We start from the raw sequence: 25,534 nt of genomic DNA, 5'->3' as shown, positions 1-25,534 counted from the left end.
AAGTTCAAGGTGCAGTGTTATGACAAAGAAGTATGTCTCAATTCTATGCACTCTGCATGTAAAGCAAGTACTTTTTAAGGGCAGCTGCAGTATTGTTGGGAGAGATTATATCCTAAACTCAAAATGACGAAGGGGAAAAGAGAGGTGCAATGACCTCCTCTGGAATAACCAGAAAGGCAAATATATCTGTATTTTTCAGCGAAAAAGATATAATAAATCTTTATTATACATGAAAGGGTTAAAACTTGACAGACTAAAAGTCTACAGCAATGATAGCAGCCCTGTGATGCTGTACTCTGCCACTGTCTTAGCACATCTCATGAGGACAAATGACGGCTTATGACAGTCTGATGTAGGTTTATTAGTGTTCTAGGTATTTGAGCCTGAAAAAAAGTAATTAAGAGATTAATTATGTTAACCTGGTGGAGGCACTAGATGAAATGTTAACTTGTCACCAGTCATTAAAATTCATCCTGATGAAAACAATGATGAAATTTCATAGTAATGTATTTAATAGAGGCTGAAATACTTTATCCAAGTGGTGAAGTGACACAGACAATCCCTGGTGACAGGAACAGGAAACAACATGAATTTGCCTCAAGGCTTTTTTGCTTAAATTATGATGACAAATCTAAAAAATTAAATCAGATTTGAAATGTATGTGTACTTCTAAATGACAGCACCAAACACTGCATGTGACGGCAGACTTCCAGTCTGTCGCAAAGAAAACAACTAAGGGCTCCATTAACATGATGTCGACCAGTGCAACCATCACTTGTTTTTCCTGACATTGAACAGCTTAGTTAAGAGATCAGAGCTAATTTTGTTGTGTCAACATGCAATATTTTTTACATGTAAATAAACATTTTGTTGGATCAACACCTCAGGTAGATTTTCTGCACCTTAAGCGATTTCGTTCTGGCGTTTACATGCAAATACCTGTCACCAGCCAATGGACTGTGCCATTTTAACCTACAGAGAGGTTAAAAGAATGGTAACTATGCCTAATAATATCCACAATAACATTCATACTAGCAGAAATAGTATTTCAGGATATTAACAACTTAACAAACTTAACAAATCAATGATATCTCTAAATCCTTGAAAGGCCATTTTAACACTTATAAGTGGGCTGAAGACATTTTCTTTTTTATATCCAGCATGAGCACTCTGGGTCTCTGCAGTACTCCAAGGGAAATCTCCCATTTTAAATATCTTCAATCCAACTGTTACTAGTCATAATTTTAATTTCAAATGTTTAAAATGAAAAACATTATATTTAAAAACAACGCCTATGTGTTGAGCTGCCTGGGTGCTAAAAAGAATCTACTGTGAATAAACTGGCAAGGACTCTGGAAATGTTCTCATCTGTAACAATCTAGAATGCGACAGCACCATTGTACTGGTGAATGTAATGAGTGCACTTTACATGAATATTTCAATTAGATGCTACTTTATACTCTTCTACTCTATTTTACTACATTTCAGTGGGAAACATTGTACGACCTACCTGTCCACATTCATCTGATGGCAGAACTATCTAATTAGGCTTGTTTGCAGGTGAAAATGGTGCATGTCGTGTCTCACTGTGCCCCTTCGTTCATGCGTTTGTTAATCTGTTACCTGATTGCTGTCCTGTGCAGCTTTCCGGTTTGGGGAGCTAAAATACTGTTTCAGTGCTCCAAGTCCTGCTGTTTGAGTCATCTGGTATTAGGTCTTGTGCTGCAGTCGAATAGTCCTTTTTGGTTCAGAAGGTTCCTAACTAAGGGAAACGACCCAGAAGTGTTTCAAAGTATAATAAATTGGATTTTTACTTGAATTTTGTCAACAACACATTCAAACTGGGCCCCTCCTCCTGAGCTCTTCATCACCAGAAGCTCACTCTCACTCTCTCGTGCGAGAACACTCCCACCCTGCCGAGCTAACACCAACAGCGTCTCTACTTTTGGCCTAGCATGCTAACCGCCAGTTACCATTGCGCTAACTGCCGGTAAGCTTTGCGCTAGGATGCTAACCGCCGATTAGCTGTTATCCCCGGTTATCCCCAGAAAGAAGGCCAACTCTGCATCGCTCTTTCGCCATGTTCGCCAGTCTGATAGATTGTAGCTAGATTGTAGTTTTTACACTGCTGACCCACGTGACAAAAGCCAGTATAAGTGCAGTTGGATTCTCTGAGCACTACGGTTGTCTTTTCCTTACTCCTTTTGAACTCTCCTCAAACCTTTCCTCGACCTCATGACGTTTTTCCATCGAAGTCAAGGAAAAATGGTTTGGAAAAGACATAGGACCACAGACTTGTTTTCCTGTTCCCTTCTTACACCAACTGTGACAAAAGAAACTGGACAGTCATGGACCCAGCAGACATTTCCTTTGACGACCCTTCTGACCTCATGTGTTGCTCCGTTATTGGCACAAAAGCAGGTTTCCTCTAAGCTCTGGCTCAAGGATTTGTCACCTGAGTGGACCACATACTTCCTCAACACCTGTGAACTTCAGCCTGCTCCTGGTAATGTAAGGGCGCATTCACACCTAAAGTCCATTTATTTGGTCCGAAATTGTTATAATGTTGCTTTTTGCCTTGAGTTTGGTTTGTGTTCACACTGCAGCTTTTACCAGCAGACCAAAAGTTTTTAAGCGAGGAAACTGCTCCCTGATTGGTCAGAATCTCCATGTGTGTGTAAACTCCCCGAAGTAAACAAAGCAGGAGAGCACACTGATCAATCACACTCAACACGATCGCAGACTTTAATGTTTTGTTGTCCGAGTTTTTTTTTAAATTTTTAACCAACATTGTTCCACAGCTCAATCACTTCCTTTCTCCTTTAGTTTTTCACAGTTTGAATTCCTCCTTGTTTTTGTATATTTCAACAAGCATTTGTGAAATTGTTTGGTCAGCCCATATTTCTATTTCCTCGTTGCACTCCCACATCTGTCTTCTATCTCATCTTGCTGCCTGGCTGCGTGGCTGTCTCTGCCAATGTCAGCACCCGTTACCAACACACAATGCACAGTGTATTGGTTTGCTTCCTGTTTTTGGTCCTACTTTAAGTAAATGTACCAGAATCAAACCGGACCGTGGTTCGTTTGGACCCATCTTGTCTAGCGGACCATGGTCCGGTTGTTTGGTCCATACCAGAGCTCGATTCTGGCATTCACACCATCCTAAATGAACTGCACCAAGGGGACAAACACTCCAGGGTTCGGTTCAATTGGACTAAACAAGGCTGGTGTGAACCCGCCCTAAGTCTCCACCCTATTAGCTCCTAGACAGCACCTCGGCCTGCGGTCTGCATCGCTGACTGCTAGCCATCAGCCTGCTAGCTTCCAGTGTACATCAAAGCCTGCTAGCTGCCAGCGTGAGTCCCAGCCTGCAAACCTTCAGCCTGATCAATTGCAGCCTCACCTGACCAGCTCCACAGAGCTGCCACCAACCCTGTCAGGTTCCCAGTCCCAATCCTGGCCTGCATTTATTAGCAAGAATTCTTGCTCCTTGACTGGGCCTCGGCCTGCTCGCAGCAGTAGTCTGCACCTTGACTTGATAGCATCCAATCTGCTACCTTCCAGTCTTTTCCTGTCCTGAGCCAGCAAGTGCGCTACTTCTGAACAGGCTAGCTCCCTACTCACCTGTTCTGCTCCTGCATTCCCTCAATGCTTTGAGCAATCTATGAACTGTTTGAGGAGCTACCTGGCACTCACCTTCTAAGGCTACCTGCCAGGCTATTTCTACGGGTACCTGTTTAGGCCACAGCAAAGAAATGGGTCTCAACCAGCCCTATCAAGTTTCCAGACAAAAGACAAAACAATGTGCAACAGCACACTGAGGCAGCCAACCCAGGCACCATCTTGGATGCCATCCTGGCTGGCATTTTTTTGATACAACAATTTACAATAAGGTCCAATAGACAAACCCCCACGACAACTGGGCTAACCATCTGTTGATGAAAACCATATGGTACAATTGAAAGCTCGAGACAATGCCAAACATTAAGTTGGGATTGTTCTCTATTCATTGTTTTGAATATTATAATGTTCTAATAAATTTGATTCACAGTATTTGTATGTAATCACACATACAGTATAGCAGCTGTGTGTTGCTTGAGATATAATGTAAATGCTCACTTACAGCGTTTCTTGTGGCTGCATTGCTACCTGGTCTATATGAAAACCCTGCCAGTGGTGAACAGGGTCCAGCAATGTCCAGCCTCACACATTGTCATAGGAAAAACACATGTACTTCACAAAGGTTGCACTTGTTGCATGGACATTGTATTAGATTTGACTCCACTGGTGTTCACTGTATTGTGTCCTCCCCCTGTATGTGTGCCACCTGTCCTCTGTTACCGTCCCTCAGATGTCTGTGAAATTTGATTCAGTTCCACACTGGAAATTCAGTTGACTGAGTCTAACTGATTTAGAGGGCTCTGTATAAGATCACAGTGCATGTCAGAGCAAGAAGCACTTCATGAATACAAAAGAACTCTATATGGACCTCAGAGCGAGGGGGAATAGTAATGAGACATACAACCAGGGAAGGGATGATGATGAAGCTTTGATAAAAGTTTCGAGGACCACAGGGAGCTCTGTAAAAGAACAACACCTCGATTAAGGATAAAAACAGACCTTAATGATTACAAAACATTTATTGGCTCTGTGCCTAGTGGATATTCTGCCTGACATCATACTGCCTGATCAGGTTGGATTTATAAGTGGAAGGTCAACTGAACTTTGTTAATCTCAGAACATTGCTTTACTTTAAGTAGATGCCGTGAGCAGGGAAGACAACACTCAGGTCATTGGACTCCCCCTCGATGTGGAGAAGGGTTCTTATTAGGTGTTTTATTACATAACCACTTTTTGTGTGTAAACACGTTTCTAGATTAGATTAAAGTTATATATGCAGAACCACAAGCACTAGTGCCTACTCTATCCACAATCTACAGATTGCATTAAAAATTTTAAAATATAATTTTTTGCCTTTATTATATAGGACAGCTTAAGAGAGACAGGAAATGTGGGGAGTAGAGAGTGGGGGATGACATGCACCAAATGATCATCAGACCGAACCACTTGCAGCAGCTAATAGATCTGACCCAAGGATTTGTTCAGTTATAGCTGGAGAAAAAGAACACAAGTTGTTCCTTTATGCCAAAGAAATTCAGCCCTACAGTATGACATTTTTCTGAGCCAATGCCAATGTGGAGAACAAATTAGTTCACTACAATGTTGATAGTAAGATACAGGAGTGAAACATTGCACAAAACACTGCATGTTGCAAATTCAACTGTTACCATTAAAGATTTCAACGTATATAGGCTTGTATAAGATAAGTACAGAAGTACACCTCAGTTTCATTATATTTCAGTTATGGTGCATTTAACATTCTGTCGGGGAATTCAGTTAATAAGGGACTTTGAGTGTAATGAGGAAAAAGTCCCGAATAAACAGAGGCTAAGCATAAACAACTTGGACTGAGGAGGGTTGGCATTACCAAACATAATATTGTTAATGATATAATTTGAAATAACAAAGCTGTCTAAACTTTGGACTAATGGAGGTGAAAATCATCCTCCATTCATCCTCAAGCACCTGGACTTCCCTACGCCAGGAACATGATTGTGGACGCTTTCAATGTAATTACCCCATCCAAGTGGAACAAGCTATCCTCGCTGAACTTGCCTGACTTCCTCTGTGGAGGTGGATCACAGACTTTCTTTCTGACAGCAGGCAGCATGTGAAGCAGGGAAAACATGTCTGTTGGTCCATTGACTATTAGCACCGATTCCCATCAAGGCTGCATTCTTTCCTTCTGCTCCTCACCCTGAACAGTTGCTCCCCCATGCTAGCTGGAATTTGCAGGCAACAACACCCTCATCAGACTCATCTCTGGTGGTAACTTTGATGGGAAACACCAAACAGCCCAGAGGAGAGGCAGAGAGACACCAAAGATGCAGAGGCAGAACTCATAGTCGGGATCGCTTCGAGGATTGATGGTCAAAGGCTGGCAGGGTCAAGGAAAAGCGCTGGAAAGTCTTGCGTGAAAGTCAGGGAACAATCTGGCAATGAATGTGTCAGCAGGAGAGGCTTATATCCTGGCTTGATTACTGATAAGGAGCAGCTGTGTGCCCTGGTGAGCTTATTGAACTGATGAGGTAGGCGTGGAAGGCAGACAGAGGGGAACAGAGGTGAGGTGAGTGGAAAAATACTGAGACCCAGAGAGCAGAGCAGTGACAAGGGATAGTGTCATTGGTGCTGATAATAGTTGTACAATATTCGGTGTACAAGGGTGTGGTCACTTCCTGAAACAATGAGTTTGACCCTTTATCTCAATTGAAACAATTTCTGCACATTATTCAATTATAACTTTTAACATTCCTCCTTCCATTCCTCGGCAAGAAACACATTTGGGTTATCTTGGATGAGTTTTGGAGGCAGGTTGGTTTTGTATGGCCTTCAATACCATGTAAATAACAAATTTGCATTTTGGCAGGATATTAGCTGCGATGGCTGTCTTGGTCTTACAACCAAATGTTGGTAAATGGACAAAGATATTTTGGTAATTAGACGAGTTGTCAGGAGATCACCAAACATTTGGGGATCATAAACATTTGTACAAAATTCAACAGTAGTCTGTCCATCTCTAGAGCCATTCCAATGGTGTGGCTTAAAATGTAACAAATTCCGAATGAAGGAACCAGTAGTCTGATATCGTATAGTATTGTGGTTATGACTTGCTTTTGATTATGTGATTAATGTTGCTTTGTTAGGAAATGTTTACAAATGCAACCTGCATATCAGGATTACCTCTGGTCCTTGAGAATAACTGCCACCACTGTTGAAATCATGTTTAACCTGAATCGTCCGGTGGCTCAGCTAAGCAGCTTGGAACTTCACCCTTGGAAGCAGAAATAACACAGTTAATAGGAAAACTTGCATGTTGGTTGCACTTGTTAAAAGATGATTCAGTGACCAGAGAAGAGATTCTGCCCCTGCAGGAGTGAGCTCTCTCTTTCCATTTGCATGGTTGTCACTTCATGAAGAGTTGCATGAAACAACTCAGTTTTGCACTTCTTTGCATGTGAACAGATAAAAGAGAAGAGCTTCAAGCATAAAAAGCTAAATACAACGTCATGGCCAGCCAGGGGGAATAGCATGAGCAAAACCAACACAGTCCTGCTCAGCATTTCAAAAGTACAATCTCACACTTTAAGCCATATGAATGACTGATTGGATTCAAACACAACTTTTTCAATAAAGAGCGGAAAAAAGGCCATAAAGCACAGCAATAACAAGCCCTGGCAATTTGTCTCCGGCAGAATACCAGGCAGAACCACTCAGCCTTGTGTTTAGGTGTTATTATTTTGTAATAACCAGATGAGGCAGAAGATACTGTAGGAAATACTTGCAGACCGATGCATCCTGCTTTAAAACAAATGGAAAATTTCTAAATCAGGAAAATGATCTGGTTTATTCACTGCATATTGAAAACAAAGATTCACAACATGGCTATAGATTTCTTTATGACCAAAGTGAGTTTTTGACTAGGATTACATTCGTGGTTACTGTAAACAACAGAGAATGGAAATGACATTTGTCTCTCAGTATAATGTCTATTATAAGGATAAAAGATGGGGATTATTTTTGGATACTTTGCACCTTAAATAACACCAAACTAATAAAGAAAGCTCAGGGAAAGGCATTCTAATACAACATCTGGTCCTGTGGAAAAATGCATCTATTAAAAATTCAATGAATAAAGAAAATAGATACAAAAACAGTTATTAACATATTGAATAGTAAAGATTAAAAAAGCCTTATTGTTTCCACACTATACACAATAACCATCGGGGATGCAAATATGAGTATTTTGCTTTTTTTTTATTTTTTTGTGCGATTACTTTAGTCTGTTAACACACTTAGAAGTACTGTTCAATGAAGTTAACATATGTTTTTAAAACCGGCGCAATAATCCTAATATATCCCTTATTACAATAATGTTCGAACACTGATAAGGATGGTTTTGTATTATTCGTACATTAACTTCTGATATTTTCCTGTTTAAGAATAGATATAGAATCTGATATTTATAGCTTTTTCTACTTTTTAAATATATATCATTGCACAAGTTCTATTATAGATAGTAAATGATAAGTGTGATAACCATCTCACATGATGTCAATATGATATTGAAAAGACCAAGATTAGTTTATGTGTTCTGCCTGCCAGTTGTCTTTAAGAGGCAGTGGAACACAAAGAGGAATACAGTGCTGTTCATAACACCTTCACATCACAGAGGATACATCTCACTTTATCGTAATTAGGCTGTGAGGACTAAATATCAGTAAGAACTGAAGTTATTAATATCCTCATGTCCCACTTATTTCCACACCTATTATATCACTTCACATCTCTTAAAATAACTACATCAGTCCCTGTTATTACAGCTAATATCTGGAGAATATGAAATCTTGTTTTTAAGCTTTTCTGCACAAACCTGAACACTCATCTTCATCACACGATTGGATACAGAACCGACTGACAGTAAGTGGTAAAAAAAAGTAAGATGAAAACATCTCCATAATCTTAGTAAGGTACATAGTACAGTACAGTTAACATAGAAATAATGACAACATTTTTGAACATACAATATATCTCTGACAAGAAGAGCTTTATCTTTAAGGCAATCCTTGCCACACATATTTAATAGCCTCTCCAAAAATTCAAACACGGTTTCAAAGCAGCCTTTTTGGTTATAGATTATTATTGTTATATATTTTTGTATTATCTTTTGCTTTTGTTGAGTATTGTCAAGTTCTTGTCATGATTTCTCACTGTATATGGTATTTAAATTGTTTCTTGATTAGTATCGTCTTTTTTTTTTTTTTACTACTTTCATTTTATTTGTTTTGTGGTTGTGTATTATTATTTGAGGGTTTACATAATGTTTTTTGGGACAGTCTCAGTAAACATCGGAAGACACTTTAATAAATGTAGTAAGTATAATCTGTGCTTTGTCATAAAGAATCGTCATTAAGAGTTCAACACTTTATATACTTTATATCCTTTTACAATGAAACAAGCAAACATACTCTTCAGTTTACATACCTATATTGGTATATTAAAAAACGCGTCCCGCTCTGCAGGCAAGCGGTGCTCTTTAAAAAATGACCTAACATCTCTGTGCATGTCTCAATTAAATTTCCCACAATGCAATGCGCATCTGTCATGGCTGCTCACTGATGCCACTTGCACCACATGGGTAAAAATAAACGTTTTATCTGTGATTGAAAAACGCCGACTTGGGCCACTAATAAAGCGGTTATTCTTCGGCTTGGATCCGGAACCGTCCTGACTGCAGGAAGCAGCTCCGTCTTTACTTTAGCTTCAACTAGAGGCGTTCAGTGATGCCGCTGGACGTAGAGATCCCCGTCCTCCGAGGTTTTTTAACATCTAGCGAGGCAGCGGAATGGAAGCAGAATATCTCCAGCACTGCAGGTGAGACATCAGTATGTCTATTTATTATTTCAAAACCTAGATATTAACGCCATCATGGGCAGGCTAATTTACCTGATGAATGCCTTTGGCACTGGCAGTTTGTGGTCGCTGAAGCCAAGTGACATTAAACAGAGCTTTTCCCCGCTGATGAAACTCAGGGGTACGGCAATGGTTTCGCCTTTTCTGGTAATGACAACATTATCATGATATAGTAATAAAAGCGTTGTCTCCTGTACCACTGCCCTTAAGTTAAAAATGATTTTTATGTATGTAGTAACTGCCTTGCGAGCTGTTAGCGGCGATACGTGCCGAATGTGCCGTCTCGTATGGGAACGTCTTACCAGACTCCATGCTAATTCTTTGCCATTTTAAGTGACCTCACTCATTGGCCACAACAAATATCCCAGAATGTAATACTTGATTGAAAGCGTAAATGATGTAAGTAGTTACTTTTCGGCATAGACAGTACTCATGGTTGCCTGCTCTTTTGAATTTAATGTCAACTTTTGTAATTGAGTTTAGCTAACGTTAGCTTAAGTTTTTCCAAAATTCATAATACCCAGTTAGATTTCATTGAAATTTAGATAGAGCTTTTTAAAGTGACATTTAGACAGCGCTGGCTTCATGAAAAGTCTTGTTCTGGTGATGTGTCGGTTGGCAAAGCTATGTGTTGTCATGCAAAGCACCAAACGCTGGGATTTTCGGACAGACTTTATAACACGAGTTGACGTCTTCATTCCGACCATCTGCAGAGTATCGAGCCGCGTCGCGCTCACATCTGTCAGTGGAACCAGGGCTTACTGGCATGCCTGGCAGTAAAACGCTATTATTATTATTATTTACCACAGCGGTAGTCTACACTTTATTATTCATTGTGCTAACTAGTTCTCCCTCCTCTCTGGTGTCCCCTGCTTTAAATTGTCATACGTTGACTCTTTCATCAAACAGCAGCGAGTGGTTGAAGCTGCTCTGGCACGGTTTTGTTCAGGAAATAACAAGACAATGGAATAAGATTTAATTTGTCTCAATCGATGCATAGCTGGGGTAACTTAAATTATAGTCCAGTGTTATTGTAGAAACATTTTACATTTGCACCTCATAAAACTAACATCCACAAATGAGCTAAAAACCATAGCCTAATAAGTTTAAAGGTTTCACAGGTGTTCTAAATCTAAAATGCATTAGCTTGCATTATATTACCTTTATGTTTGGGGATTTCAATTCTGTAAACAATCATAAATCTATTAATAGCCTATTTTATATTGTGAAATTGATAAGTTGAAAGATCCGATCTATGAAATGTGGCATTCATTTTGAACAACTAATTGATGGCAAATGTGCCCGAACACCTGAGTTTTCAGACACATTTTGTGATGATGGATCGACATGGCAGGAGATGAAATAGGTACTTCTCTTATGGAGTGAAAGGTACATGCTGTCTTAATACTCAAGTGGCTGTACCTCGTTTGATTTCAGTGTGGCACATTGCTTTCATTTTTTAAATGAAACTGAGTTGTCTTTAAATTAAATGGTGACTCTTTGCACATGCCATAGTGAGTGACGGTGCTGTTGTTACTCAGCTGTAAATGGTTCACTGCACTCAGTTGAGATGCTCCACATGCAAGGATTTGTACAGCCACTCCGTCACTCTGACTCTTAAATAGGCTTCTTTGTTGGTGGATGTGTATGAGGCATGGCTGTGTTTGAGGTCATAAAAATGACTTGCTTGCATCCTATCGGTCCTCATGATTACCCTTCATATTTCTAAAGGACATAGTTTTTCTCTCTTTAATTACATTAAATGGGCACACTGTCCTTATTTTATTTGCAGAATCTACTGTAGCTTCTTTGAAGGTCTATTTGATTAATGTGGAAATGAACACACTACACATGCATTGCAATTTGATTGTGATCTGCCAGAAAACATCTGAAGGTCTGTCATATGATGGAGCAGCTTGCAGCTCACAGCTTAGTTAGCAATGCTACTGTAAGTAGCCGATGAGTGCTTTAAACTGTCACTTGATACTTGGTTTGCACAACATAACGGTCCATTAAGAGTATCCTAGGTTCCTTACCTTAGTTTGCTACGTTTTCACAATTTGAAGCTGTCCAGGGCATACCAAGCACTCTTACTGGACGTACTTTGATCAAGGGCATTTGCCCTCAATTCTTACAATTCAGCCATTCAAGCCATGTTGAGGCCGCAGAATTAAGTAATCTACTGGAGTAATTCCAAACTGGTTTGAACCTACTTGTCATTTACGCACCAAAACAAGTAAAAAATATAGCCTAAATAAAGATTACCTAAATTAAAATGACATATTATTATAACATTATTATAACAAATTAATTACAAGCTACACTTTCTATGTGTTTGTCAATATCCTTTCAGAAAGTGAATTATTATTATCATAATGCCTAAACCTTTGTCTCTGTACGTCTGTATGTTGGAAAACTGTAGTTTTGATTTTGCATTTGATTTGTGTTTGTTTTCCCCTCGCCTCATATTTTTTCTTAAATAGAAAAGCCAGTCTGTGACTGTGTTCTGCTAGAAGACTAGCTCATACACAGTATAGAATTTTCCATACCTGTCTGGGATATTCCTGATCGTTCATCTTGGTTCTGTATTACTCAGCCCTGTACGCTTTTGCAAAATCTATTCACCATTGCCTTATTAACTGCAGCTCATTGCCTGAACCTTTGTGAATTATGGACTAATTTGAGGGCCGATGCCTTGTTTTCCATAATTGCTGCCATTTCATCGGCAGACCTGAAGAGTAGCTGAAATGTCATTAAACATGTGGCCATGCCTCAGGCTTTCATTTTCTCCCTCATAAAGCCAGAGCCCTTCCTGATCCTCATGCTCTCCCTCCCTTCTCACTGTGCTATTATGGCAGCCCCTGGGTTTCATTAGACAGCAGTGAGATGAAAATCTCCACACCTTCTTTACAACACCAGTCAGTCAACCCGCAATTGCTTATTAAATCCAAGGGTGCAGTTAAGAGATGTGACTGACTTGGGAGGTGTGCCAAAGTGAGGCAGAAATGTGAGAATGTGAGTGTGTGACCCCGTCTTTGACACGGATGGAATCAAGTTCTGAGTTCACAGCATAATAAAGTAAGTTTGCCTTCTAATCAGGTTATCCAGTAAGGTAGTAAGTGATCAATGTCCCACATTCTTTTTTTTTTTTAATTGAAGATAATTTTTTTGGCCTTTGCCTTTATTGGAGAGGACAATGGATAGAGTCAGAAATGCGTGGATAGTGGGGATGACATGGAGCAAAGTGACGAGGGTCTGTGTCGAACCTGGGGCGGCTGCGTCAAGGACTGTGCCTCTATGATGCGTTTGCTTTAACCGCTGAGGTAAACCAGCGCAACAAGCCTCCCACATTTGATGAATTTTCAGACAATCCAAGTAGTGCGTGACTGGTGTGAAAGTAGAGTTTAAACCTCTCTCTCGGGCTCTTGTTTTTTAGTCTTCACAAAACTTCTTTCATTTCACTTCCTGATTGTAGAACTGAGTGCAACACCAAAACTTTCTATCTTTTATTATGGCCTTGTTGCCTGAGTGTTTTTTGTGTGAAGAACTCGAAAAAAAAAGACAATAGGGAGCTCGGGGGAGCCAGATGTATCTTGATTTTCTGATTCCCTTGCTTTTCCTCTTGTGCCACAGTGAGGTTGACATGTTTGGCTGTCAGTGACATATCTCAATACCTATCTGATGGATTCCTGTAAAATTTGGTAAACACACTCATTGGGCCTCATTTATGAACAGTGCGTACGCACGAATCTGTGCTTGAACTGTGCGTACGCACGTTTGATGCACAAATCTGGGATTCATCAATCTGTTCTTACCTAAATTTCTTCGTACTCTGCGAACAAATGTAGAACTCCCTCAGACCATGCGTACGCACAAATGATGAAAGAAATGTCCTAGGAAATGTTAACACACACCCTTTTAACTGAATGCATACTATATTAAAACTTCATTTATTGAAAAAAAAAAAGGCTTTTATAGACAACAATAATTGAATTTACTAATGTATGGACCAAACGTAAATGCCGTGTCACCCTAATAATTTATTGTCATATAATTCAAATCTTCAATTATAGCAGTTGATTTAGTTTATTAAGTTTACAATAGAGTAGACCATATGAAAATGTTCATATTGAAATGTGACACTTTTGGCCTTTATTAAATTGTTTATTGGCCTATAATTGATAGGTGATTCCCAAAAATTTGTAGTGCCATGACTGTGCGCATCTGTAGTTGATTTCATTGATTGGTATGGAAGATGTATAAAGGAGTCCAATTTACCTCCAACCAAGTGGAGAGATGGCAGATCTAGCCTTGCTGGCAGATATTGCCGCGCGTGCACGCTCCGGAACAGTGTGCCTTTTCTGGCCTCCACCTCTGCCACAATTGTTTCAATTTCTGCTGATGTGAAATGTTTCTTTTTACCTTTTGAGGCCATCTTTCACGTTCTTTCAGCTTCTCCGTAACACCGCTCTCTTCATGCGGCACCAAACGGATTGCAGATCGCGGACACGCACCTGTCAATTTAGAATGGTTCTGATTTACTTACATACACACGGTGGTGAGAACAAGATTGGCCGGTACGCACATGTCATGAATCTGACGGTGATTTGGCATAAGTACTTATTTTTTGCGGAGAGTAAGAACATTTCTGCACAGATATTAGTGAATGAGGCCCATTGTCCCTAAAGGATGAACTGTGATAAATGATAAATGCAGGATGTCACATAAGTTCTAAGTCCAAGGTTTAATTCCAGTCAGGACCTTCTCTCTCTTCTTCCTTTGCTTCCTGTCGACTTCAACACTGTTCTCTCCAATAAAAGCCAAAATGCCTGAAAATCTCAAACTAAAAAACATAGGTCCTCCCCCAGTATAATTTGGGTGTCAAAGTGTGTCAGTGTTTCCACTCGTTTTTTCTGTCAGTTGATTAAACAAATTAATCTAATTAATTACAGGCTTTGCAATTAATCGCATATATCAATGATTTCTGTGAGCACCACCTCACATGTAGACTTTCTCAGTCTGGATGACCCTCTTTCTAGATGCACTCTCTTCTTCACCTTATTAAGTTTTAATTCACAATCTACTTTAATCTTATCTCTTTGCTTTGCTTCAGTCCCCCCAACCCACCTGCACCTCTGCACAGCTGCTTGCCCCGCCCCCTCTTCACCTTTTCATAAGCTTTATAAACAACGACAATCAATTAATTTACAGCACAGACATACAGAGTTAGATCCACTATAGCTCCTCATTTCACTACAATATTGTGGCAGCTAGCTGGAGGGACCTCTCCAGGGAGCTGAAAGTTTGACATTGAGCACACAGCTGATGTAGGCACGTGGATTGTTTACACTGCGTAATAGAACTGCATATGATTGTGTGTGGACAGAGATCGATGCGGAGTGGACCCTCTTTTGCCGTTAACTTAAAACACTGTGTGAGGAGTAAACTGGTCTTGCTGTTGTCTATTTGGTTGTCACGACTTCTTGTGTGATTGATGTCCTGTGAATCCTGTCACTGTTTCAGGGATCTTCCTCAACAAGGAGAGCGGGCGAACGACCATTCATTTGGAGTGGAAATCTCCACTGTTGTCTAGTTGCGACTTCAGGACCTGTTATAGAAATCTGAATCAGCGGCTGCACTAATGTTGTGGTGGCTGGCCGGCACCACAAAATGTACAGTGGATATAAAAAGTCTACACACCCCTGTTCAAATGCCAGGTTTTCGTGATGTAAAAAAATGACAGCAAGACAAATAATTTCACAACTTTTTCCACCTTTAATGTGACCTATAACCTGTACAACGCAATTGAAAAACAAACTGAAACCTTTAAAGGGGAAAAATATAAAATAAAAAACTTAAAAGAACCTGGTTGCATAAATATACACACCCTTAAACTAATACTTTGTTGCAGCACCTTTGGCTTTTGTTACAGCACTCAGTCTTCTTGGGTGGAGCCTATCAGCGTGGCACATCTTGATGTGGCAATATTTGCCCACTCTTCTTTGCAAAACTGCTCCAAATCTGACAGATTGCGAGGGCATCTCCTGTGCACAGCCCTCTTCAGATCACCCCACAGATGTTCGATGGGATTCAGGTCTGGACTCTGGCTGGGCCATTCCAAAGCCTCAATCTTATTCCGGTGAAGCCATTCTTTGGTTGATTTAGATGTGTGCTTTGGGTCATTGTCGTGCTGAAAGATGAAGTTCCTCTTCATCTTCAGCTTTCTAACAGAAGGCCGAAGGTTTTGTGCCAACACTGACTGGTATTTGGAACTGTTCATAATTCCCTCCACCCTGACTAAGGCCCCAGTTCCAGCTGAAGAAAAACAGCCCCAAAGCATGATGCTGCCACCACCATACTTCACTGTAGGTATGGTGTTCTTTTGGTGATGAGCAGTGTTGTTTTTGCGCCAAATATACCTTTTGGAATTATGTCCCAAAAGTTCAACCTTGGTTTCATCAGACCATAACACATTTTCCCACATGCGTTTGGGAGATTTCAGATGTCTTTTTGCAAAATTAAGCCGGGCTTTGATGTTTTTCTTTGTAAGATAAGGCTTCCGTCTTGCCACCCTACCCCATAGCCCAGACATATGAAGAAGACGGGAGATTGTTGTCACATGTACTACACAGCCAGTACTTGCCAGAAATTCCTGCAGCTCCTTCAGTGTTGCTGTCGGCCTCTTGGCAGCCTCCCTGACCAGTTTTCTTCTCGTTTTATCATCAATTTTGGAAGGACGTCCTGTTCTTGGTAATGTCACTGTTGTGCCATATTTTCTCCACTTGATGATGACGGTCTTCACTGTGTTCCATGGTATATTTAATTCCTTGGAAATTCTTTTGTAGCCTTTGTAACCTGACTGATATCTTTGAATAATGAGATCCCTCTGATGCTTTGGAAGCTCTCTGCGGACCATGGCTTGTGCTGGAAGATGTGGCAACACAAATGTCAGGAAAAGCCTACTAGAACAGCTGAACTTCATTTGGGGTTGATCAGAGGCACTTTATTTGGTGACAGGTGTGTGCTGACTCCAATTTAACATGAGTTTGAATGTAATTGGTTAAATCTGAACTCAGCCACATCCCCAGTTATAAAAGGGTGTGCACACTTATGCAACCACATTATCTCAGTTGTTTATTTTTACTTTACCTCCCTGAAAGATTTCTGTTTGTTTTTCAATTGCGTTGTACAGGTTATAAGTCACATTAAAGGTGGAAAATGTTGTGAAATTATTTATCTTGATGTAATTTTTTTACATGACAAAAACCTGGCATTTGAACAGGGGTGTGTAGACTTTTTATATCCACTGTATGTAACAACACTGTGTGTATACCGCAAAAACTTTTGATGCCACGAGTTTGAGTCAGATGTGACCATAATCAAACAAGAGGATAGACGTGCTTTGCTTGATCTGTATCATGGTTGACATGTCAGCCAGACTTTAGTGGAGTTGCCCCCTGAAATTTTCTGTCTTACTGTGAGTTGCAGTATAATTAAGGCTAGATTCTGTTCTTGACTTCTCATTTCCAAGAAACACCATCTTGTGCCGTCCAACACCACCCCGCTTCTTCACGGCTCAGGAGCCTATACAATCTGCAATCTCTCAACCCTTTCAGAGATATTTAGATTAGGTGGAGGGGAGGTGGTCTCACTCCTTTCTAGATTAAATCCCATGGTCCTCTGTATGGGGAGTATAGTTGCAGATTTTGGGGTCAGAGATGGTGTTTGTAATAAGTATAAATGTTGTTTATGAAGCTCCGCCAGTCAGCTGGAAATTGTTTATATTCCCTGAGCAGTGAATGAGATTGCTTATTATTTTTTAAAATGTGAGGCATGCTGGGTTGTCTGGAGATTGGTGGAACATTTTTCTCTTTTATTTAAGGAGTTTGATTTTGGAATAGGAAAGATGATCATGGAGAAGGGTTGGAGCTGACCTTGCTTATCTGGCACGACATGTTTGTCAGTACTCCCCTTAGTTTGTATGTAAGGACTGTCATGGAGACTATTTGGATGGTTTGTTGAGCTAGCCAGGCTTTGTTATGCAGCTCAGAACACCAGCAACCTTCCCTCTCGCTCCATTCTCTCCATCGGGGGAACAGAAAGCAATCAATGCTAATGAGCCAAGCCAGTCTCCCTCCTCAAATAAAAAGCTAATGAAAGGCGGGGAGATGTTAAACCGAGCACACGAGCAACACAATTATTTCTGTTCGGGAAGCAGTGGCCCAGCAGCCTTCCTCTGTCCTTTCATAAATCAACATTCTTCTGCAACACACCATCGGCTTCTTCAGCTGGCCCTCCTCAGCGCCGGAGCGTGCGATGCTGAGGGAGTGTGAGCTCAGCAAACGCTCACACACCGAACGCCTCATCTGTGGGGAATAATTTCAATATGGTCATTGACTTAATGAGAATATGGCCTTAGATTAAAAATCACAGCAAAACAATATCAGACAAATGAGGAGAGATGGATTGTCAAGTCGGCCTGAGCTTTGAGGCGAAGCGCAGCACTTAATTTTCCTCAACCTCACCAGCCAGTTTGTATCGTGAGGCTGCAGGGGAAATTAGACCACACAGCAGTTTTCTCAATACTCTTGATTAACAACAAACTCTGTTGTCCAGTTGTCAGTGATTGGACACACAACCATGCCCAAATTAATTCAGATCTTTATTTAATAATTTATCATTTGATATGCAATCCTAGGAGATGGGCTCAAACATAACTGCTGTTGTAATTGCAATTTTGATGTTTTATTTGGCCGTAATTAAGTTTAATGTTACACTGTACTTTAATAGCAGTTTAATCCAGTTTTCTACACTAATGACTGTGATTGGTCTTTTTATATTCAGCAAAGCACGATGGTCTCTATGTTGCAGTGGTTCTTAATCAGTGTTTTTACCTGTGAAGCACATGAGCATCATATGTTCATGACCAGAGAATGTGGATGGGCTTAAAGGTTCAATATAGAACCCCTGATTTAAGAAACAAAACATTTTCCGGATCCTTCTATTACATATAATCATTGATTGCATTTGCTCTGTTGTCATGGAGATGGTTTTATTGTCATTACCTTAACAAAGAATAAAACATTTAATAAATCTGAACCTCAGAACAAGCTCAGCTCTTAAAACAAGCTGAGCCAGTGTAAGCAGCTCTTCTTGCAGCCCTTTCTGGCCTGTTGCATCGAAAGAAGCGTCTTCTGACCGTACATTCTCTGTTTGCACCATGCAGTTGCTCTTTGTTATAGTCAACATGATACATCTGAAATCAAAAGCTGTTCTGAAACAGTAGTGGCTGGAGGCAGCCTATACATCCCGGACGCAGCAAAGATCTCGGCCTTCTCTGTCAGCAGCACAGTGCACCTTCCTGTGTAAGCTACTGTTTTGGAGCAGCAAAGAAGAATTTCTGTAAAATCCAGAATAGGTGACACAGCCTGTTTTTGGGGGTGTCCCAGAGGGTAAAATGTTTTCTATAGCTAGTTATTATTTTATTATAAATAAAAAAAAGTATAAGTTATTTCAAGACTATTTCAATTTTCTTTGGTTTAAAACACATTCAAAACACACACATTTGAGCCTACCATCTGTTTTCGCCATGTCGAGTTTGCAATCCTGCAAGCTACTTGTGTAGCTAACATCCTACGTTTACAATGATTGTTGCGCTGGTGGTCATGGCATGGCATGTCTGAGATGGCGCACGTCCGTGCTGAAGCGTTGTATAGCTTATAGTCTGGGTAAAATACTGTAACACAATAAAATGCCTTTCTCTGCATTTTATACTGGTATATTGGTCACACCAGCATAATGGACCTAGCCCACTTTTTAGACGAAAGACATGTATTTAAAGTGCATCTAATACACTGAACTTTACAGTAATCTACATTGAAACAAGTAGATATTTGTTTGTTCTTAACGATACCCGACGCCTCATTTTCGACTGTATCAGGAATTTTGTGGTTTTGGTATTGAAACGAATCTTCTGATACGTTGGTGAGCTTTAATAAAGCTGGTGGTTGTTTGTGAAAAAGCGCAGATAAAAGGGAAATAGCTTGCCCTGTTGGCCAGTATGTTAGGTATTTAAAATGCAATCTCAAGACTGAAGTCTGTATTTGTCTAATTCAGAGGGTTTAAATGCTTTTATTCCATGTTTGTCTTTGACAGTGCACAAAATTCACTGCAACACTTGCGTGTCTGGGCATCTCGTTGCAGTTGTATATTGCTACTGTGTTAGATGACTTGTTTTCATGTGGCCTCCTGCATTAAATTACAAGTCAAGCTTGACCTGAACTTGTTGTAATCTGTTTTCTTCCAGAGGCCGGCTCTCTGCTGGAGTCCTTGATGGAGGGGGACTTCGAAGCTGTTTTGCTGAGCCACCAGGTGTTAGATATGCTCACTGGAGACAGCAGCTGCAGCGATGGGGAGGACATAGAGGCCTACCTGGAGAGACGAGTCTTGCTTTACCTGACCTGTGGAACCAACAACGACCAGACCAGCAGGTAACGCAGCAGGAGACGCCACCAACTGTCAAATTAAATAGATAATTTCCCAAATGTGTTTTAACCGGTCGTAGCAGATGGGAGAGTCAGAGAACTTATCTAAAAATTCTTGTTATATTTTATTGCTCCAACTTCATGGCACAGAGCTATTTCACGTTAATCCTTCACACTGGGAGTCAGATGCTTTGAATAAATCCATTTTAAGGGAACTGTGGAGTTAGTAAAAGTTTAGTCATCGTGAGGATTTTTCCATGACACGGAGCTGAAGCTTTCTTCTTATCTCTTGGGTTGTGATTGTCTTTAAAAAACATACTTCTAAAGTACAGTAACCTAACAAAGCACAACTGTCAGTGTAGCTGACTAAATTGGCTTTAAGTCACTATTTCTAAATCAAACTTTTCATTTCTTCCTGTTATAAACACTGTCCTGAGCTCTGTCCTGAATATATATTTTCCAAGGACTATGGAACCTCTGTTTAACTTTGGTCCCTGTGATTATTTTCTTTTACAGCATTAAAATCTCTTTAATCTCTTTCCCTTTTAGAATAATTTGGTTCATTGAAAGTAAAGCTAAGTTCAACCTTTTTGCCCCGTGACCCTGTATTTTTAATTTACTGGAAATAAGTAGACATCCACGATGTGTTGTGAAATCGAGGTGTGACAGGCTTGAGGTGTAACACAACAGCGTTGAAGTGTAACCTACACCATACAAACAACAATAAATGGCTAAATAAGAGTGTATGATGGAAGTGACGTCAGCATGCTAATTAAAATCCTGGCTTTTACCTGATGATGAGGGTTTTGTTGGTTGGAGTAGAGATTAGCACAAAGATTTTCAACAACAAAGAGTGCTGTTCATTCTTCTTTCACTGCCTTTATTCCTTTTGTCATGAATTATTAATTTTTAATAAGGACAGCTTAACATCTCGCCTCTCACTCTCAGAGGGGAACTGGCCACGACTAAATGTTGAATGCAGCACATATTACTCCTCCTGCTCTTACTCTCCACTCATTATGATTGGATCCGTTTCCTCTGCTCTTTCACCTTCCATCACTCTCTCAGCCTAATAGAAAGGCAGCAAAGCAAGTCTGCCTGTTGCTGTTTTTAAACCTTCTAATTACCTGGAGAGGGAGGCAGCAAGAAATGACTTGTCACATTGCCTTGCTAGAAACTTGTGTACGCATCTGTCATGTCAATCGATTATAGAATGTTTTTCTTTCCTTTAAAGCATGTTCAGATATCCTCTCTTCTCTGCAGTGTTTCTCTCCACTAAGTCCAGTGGGTCTTGTTTCTCCTGCTGCAGGGAGCTGGTAGTTATGGCCCTGGCTGTCGCTTGCCTCCACATGTTTGCACAGAGTAACTGGACTGGTCCTCCAGCCTCCATCCATATGTCTGACCTGCTGCCCCCGGCTCTGCTCTCCCCTCAGGTATGATACCATCTCGTCACTCTCTCCTGCCTTTGTGTTTCTTGTTTTATCCAGTGCTGTTTACTGACTTTATAGAAGCTAGTTAACTGAAAAGTTAAGCTAACTTTTAGGAAGTGTTATGTTTTTCCTAAGGCCTACTTTACTGTTAAAGTGTTGTTTGTGTAAGAATGCATTAAAATCAAGTCATTAACTGAAATCATGTTTTTTGGGTTAATTTTACAAAGGTTGCTAGAATTACTCCTGAAGGCATAGACATTAGTATGGTTGGTATATACATATATATTTGGTAAATACATGTTTTGTTGTCGTTAGCTGAGACTGAGAGAAGAGCAAAATGAGTCGAGCAGTTAAATAGTTAAAAAACATATCTCTACTCCTGGGACATTGGCACCTTCTGACCAACACAGCATGTCGAACTGTTGCTATTTCTTTACCAGAACCAGTAGACAAAATGTCTCCTACATAATAAGGACTGGTGTAGGCATTCTCCTAAAATATGAATAAAAAAAAATACAATATAACGTTTTTCTTACAGTATTGCAATATACCGTATATATTGAATTTTGGACAGATATCGAATCAGTTATTTGCTGAATGCAGTAAATATTAATTTACCTTGGTGCTTTTAGGTGAGCCGAGCCAGAGAAGAACCATAGAGAGCTGTAGACAGGCACAGTACAGGAGAAGTGCCCAGCAATGAAGCATCTCTGGGGTCCTAATTACACCGAGTGGAGGAGGCAGAATAGTGCTTTCACAAAGCCATTACACCAGAAGAGAGGGCCATTTCTTTTATCAAAGTAATCCCTTTGGCATCAATAATTTATCTGTGCTGTCACATCAAGGAGCTTGTGTTATAAAGCAGATTGTCTATACATGCATGACAGCACAGGTGAAAGAGGACAAACACGGCACAGCTTTTGTCATGTGGATTTAATTCATCTGGGGACAAGAGAAGAAGTGCTGGAGAATCGAATTCATATGATTTTTTTTCTATTGTAGTTAAAAGGTGTCCATGCTGATAAGACCATAGATCAATCATCAAAATGGAGGAGCTGGCTAGTTGTAACAGACACAGCTAATACTGATGTACTGCTTCACTGTATTTGCACTAACAATGAAATGCAAATATTTGACCAACATAAACCATGCAGTGTGTATAAATGTTCTCATATACACATTAGCTGAGCATGTAAAATATGAAATTGGTAAAACTATAATCCTATGTAATCATCAAATAGTGATTTTATAGCTGAGGATGGCATGCAGCCATTGGAAAGCGTTTGGTCATCCATTTAAACAGCTGTTGTAGTTCAGAGGCCACGCAGAAAGCTTTCAGCATTTATTCTTTGGAAAGACTGTAACGTTAATTACAACAAAGACAACTGGATAAATCAGGTCAAAGGAAAGATTGCCCAAGTTATATTGCTCTCAGTTGCTAAATGCTGGGAACTATCTGTCTGACATCTACAACTGAACAAACCACTGACGTACAAAATGGTTTAAAAAAACCCCAACTCTGATGAACCCAGTCAAAATCAATTGCACTGTAAAGGCTTACTGGGACACTTGAATACAGCAAATCCATATTCAGTGTTCTTAGAAATGCACTGTACTCTTCCCTCTATCAAAATGTCTGCTGTGAAGGAGACATGTTGTTCTGGATGTTTGGGTGAAGAGGAAGCTGAGCCTTGAGGCAAAGTTTTTGATTTCACAGTCAATCTGCCTTCCACTTCCATTTATGCATGTTAGATTTTGGCAGTGACAGAAAGAATGAATACAAGCAGCTGAAATGAGATTTATCCATTCAGTGTCGGGCCTCACAATTAGGGGCCTGTGCAGGTACGCTTGGCATGATCTCCTGAGAGAGGAACTTGGGTCGGAACCAGAAGATGCTGGAAGGATTACGTATCCTGTCTGGCCTATGCAAGATTGTGTATTAACTAGCAACAATATCCAATGTATAAACTCTTGACTGAAGTGAAGGACATTGAGATATGATTATTTGTGCCTTCAACCATTGGTTAACAGATAGAAAATGAGAAAAAAAACACATACTTTGAAAACATACCAAAGCAATATTGCTCAATGTTTTTGCAATTGCAAATTTCTCCTCATATCGCGCAGGCCTATTACATGCACATTACATATGTGCATGCCTATCAGAGCCATGCACCTTTCATTGAACATCTTCAATGCAAGAGGAAAAGCTGAAAAATGTTTAATTTTATAAATACAGCATTTTTTTTTCTTATTGTGATTTGATCTAGTGTACTTTTTTCTATGTGCTCTAGTGAACGAGTAGAGCTTGTCAGGCTATCTTTGGCAAGATGTGTAAACATGGGTGTGGTTACCATTTTTCTAACTTTATACCCTGATGAAGATCCAAACATCAAAGGATTAAAACGTCATCATTATTAGACTTCAATGTAGTGGAATAATTGGAATAAGCCAGTGTTACCTTTTTTCTTTGCCTTGGAGCAGTAGCCCTCTTGTTTTTATCTAATCAAGCTGCACTCAGGCTGAAATGTGGGCCAATATTAGTTTATTGCAGCTATAAGAGGATCAGCTTTTATGTCGGCCAATAAGTGACACGTATTTAAGTACAGAAATGGCAAATTAGGGTTAAGGTAATTAGAAACTGCGTGATCTTACACAGTTTGTCACCCAGAGAGTAGTTAAATGTTAATTTTCCAACTTCAAAATATCCTTGTTAGTATTTATCTTTCTCACAGTTGTTAAAAACAACCTACAAATAGACATCATAAGTATGAACTTTAAAACCAGTACTGGTTGAGCTCTTTGTTCATGTAACCACAGGTCTGTGACGTAATCCTAATTCCTCCTGAAACTGATGCTCATCTCAGAAAGATTTAGTTACAGAAATGATTCCTATTCAGTAGAGATGACCTAACTATATTTGAAATGTGTTTGACTCACAGAGGCAGACCCTGGTTGAGGCCATCCACTGCAGCCTGCTCCTGGATGGGGAGTCTGTGTACAGCCTGGTGGGCAACCCCTTCCTCCTCCTGCTGGCCAGGGTTATTCTCACCAAGTGCTCCTCCAAGATGGACAGCCTCCAGGTAAGACTTTTTGTCTTTCCGTCACAATCTCTTCTTCTCATGAATTATAAGATTAATTTAGATTCTGTGTTTAATGGTAACAGAGCCCCTAAAGAAATACTTAAGCAAGCCCCATTTTTACATATTTAGGTGTTTCTATTGATAACCAAGAGGTACTAAAACTTTTGGAATTCCTCTCGCTTGAGCCAGCAACCGCAAAATGGGTTGTGGTATTGTGTGTTAGACAAATATTGCATTAGAACACACCAAAGTCACATAATAATAAACATACTATTTTCTGCAAACTAAGTGAATGTAGACCAGCAATGGAGTCTTGTGGCTTTCAAGAGAGCAATGTCACAGCTGTTTCTAAATAGAACACGTATTTGGGGCAGCTGTGGCTCAGAGATATAGTGAGTTGCCTTCCAGTCTATATGCCGAAGTGCAAGGGCAAGACTGCATTCATATATGAATGTATATGAATGCTTAGCTTAATAGTGACCTTACATGGCGCTACATAAGTATATGAATGTGTGTGTGAAAGGGTCGATTTTACATGTGTAAAAAAGGGTAAAAGCGCTTTGAGTGGTCAGAAGACTAGAAGGCACTATATAAGTCCAGTCCATTTACCATTTCATCTGATTGAGCAATTTTTAGTTTCACAGCTGTCAGCTGAAGCGATCTAGGGCACCGATTCAAAAGCCTTCTGTACCCATTGTTCATTAGGACAAAATATGTAAAAGTCCTTCGCACACATCATGAACAAATGTAATTTTTAGATTTTCCAAAGCTCCTGGATATTAATTGAATATTTTTAGTAAAAAATAAACTTGAGGATGCTCATGATACTGTACAGAAGTGTTAACCAGATCTCATTCTCCTGCACACTTGCTACTCCAACTTTTAATCTGTACATAAATAAGAAAAAGCAAAATAATTACAATAAATGGTAAATTTATTGCGGCTGTAAATGTACTGCACTTATATCTAGTCTCGCGACCACTCAAAGCTGCTTTTTCACTACATT

General features: G+C 40.0%; 1 protein-coding gene across 1 annotated transcript in view; it reads left to right on the top strand.

Annotated features, from left to right (window-relative positions):
* The first annotated feature begins 9,401 nt into the window (after positions 1-9,401).
* The window catches only part of ttc27 (tetratricopeptide repeat domain 27), a 71,693-nt gene continuing 55,560 nt past the window's right edge, over positions 9,402-25,534 (top strand). Inside the window, exons 1-4 of the mRNA XM_069658665.1 lie at positions 9,402-9,492; positions 19,838-20,021; positions 21,325-21,448; positions 24,388-24,528. Coding sequence (XP_069514766.1) covers positions 9,402-9,492; positions 19,838-20,021; positions 21,325-21,448; positions 24,388-24,528 — 540 coding nt within the window. The remainder of the gene's footprint in view (positions 9,493-19,837; positions 20,022-21,324; positions 21,449-24,387; positions 24,529-25,534) is intronic.

This window comes from Semicossyphus pulcher, unplaced genomic scaffold (assembly GCF_022749685.1).
Source record: "Semicossyphus pulcher isolate SPU_LCO1_2020_fin unplaced genomic scaffold, fSemPul1.0.p SCAF_12, whole genome shotgun sequence".
NCBI lineage: Eukaryota > Metazoa > Chordata > Actinopteri > Labriformes > Labridae > Semicossyphus > Semicossyphus pulcher.
The sequence above is the reverse complement of the archived record's forward strand: the minus strand, read 5'-3'. Positions and strand labels throughout refer to the sequence as shown.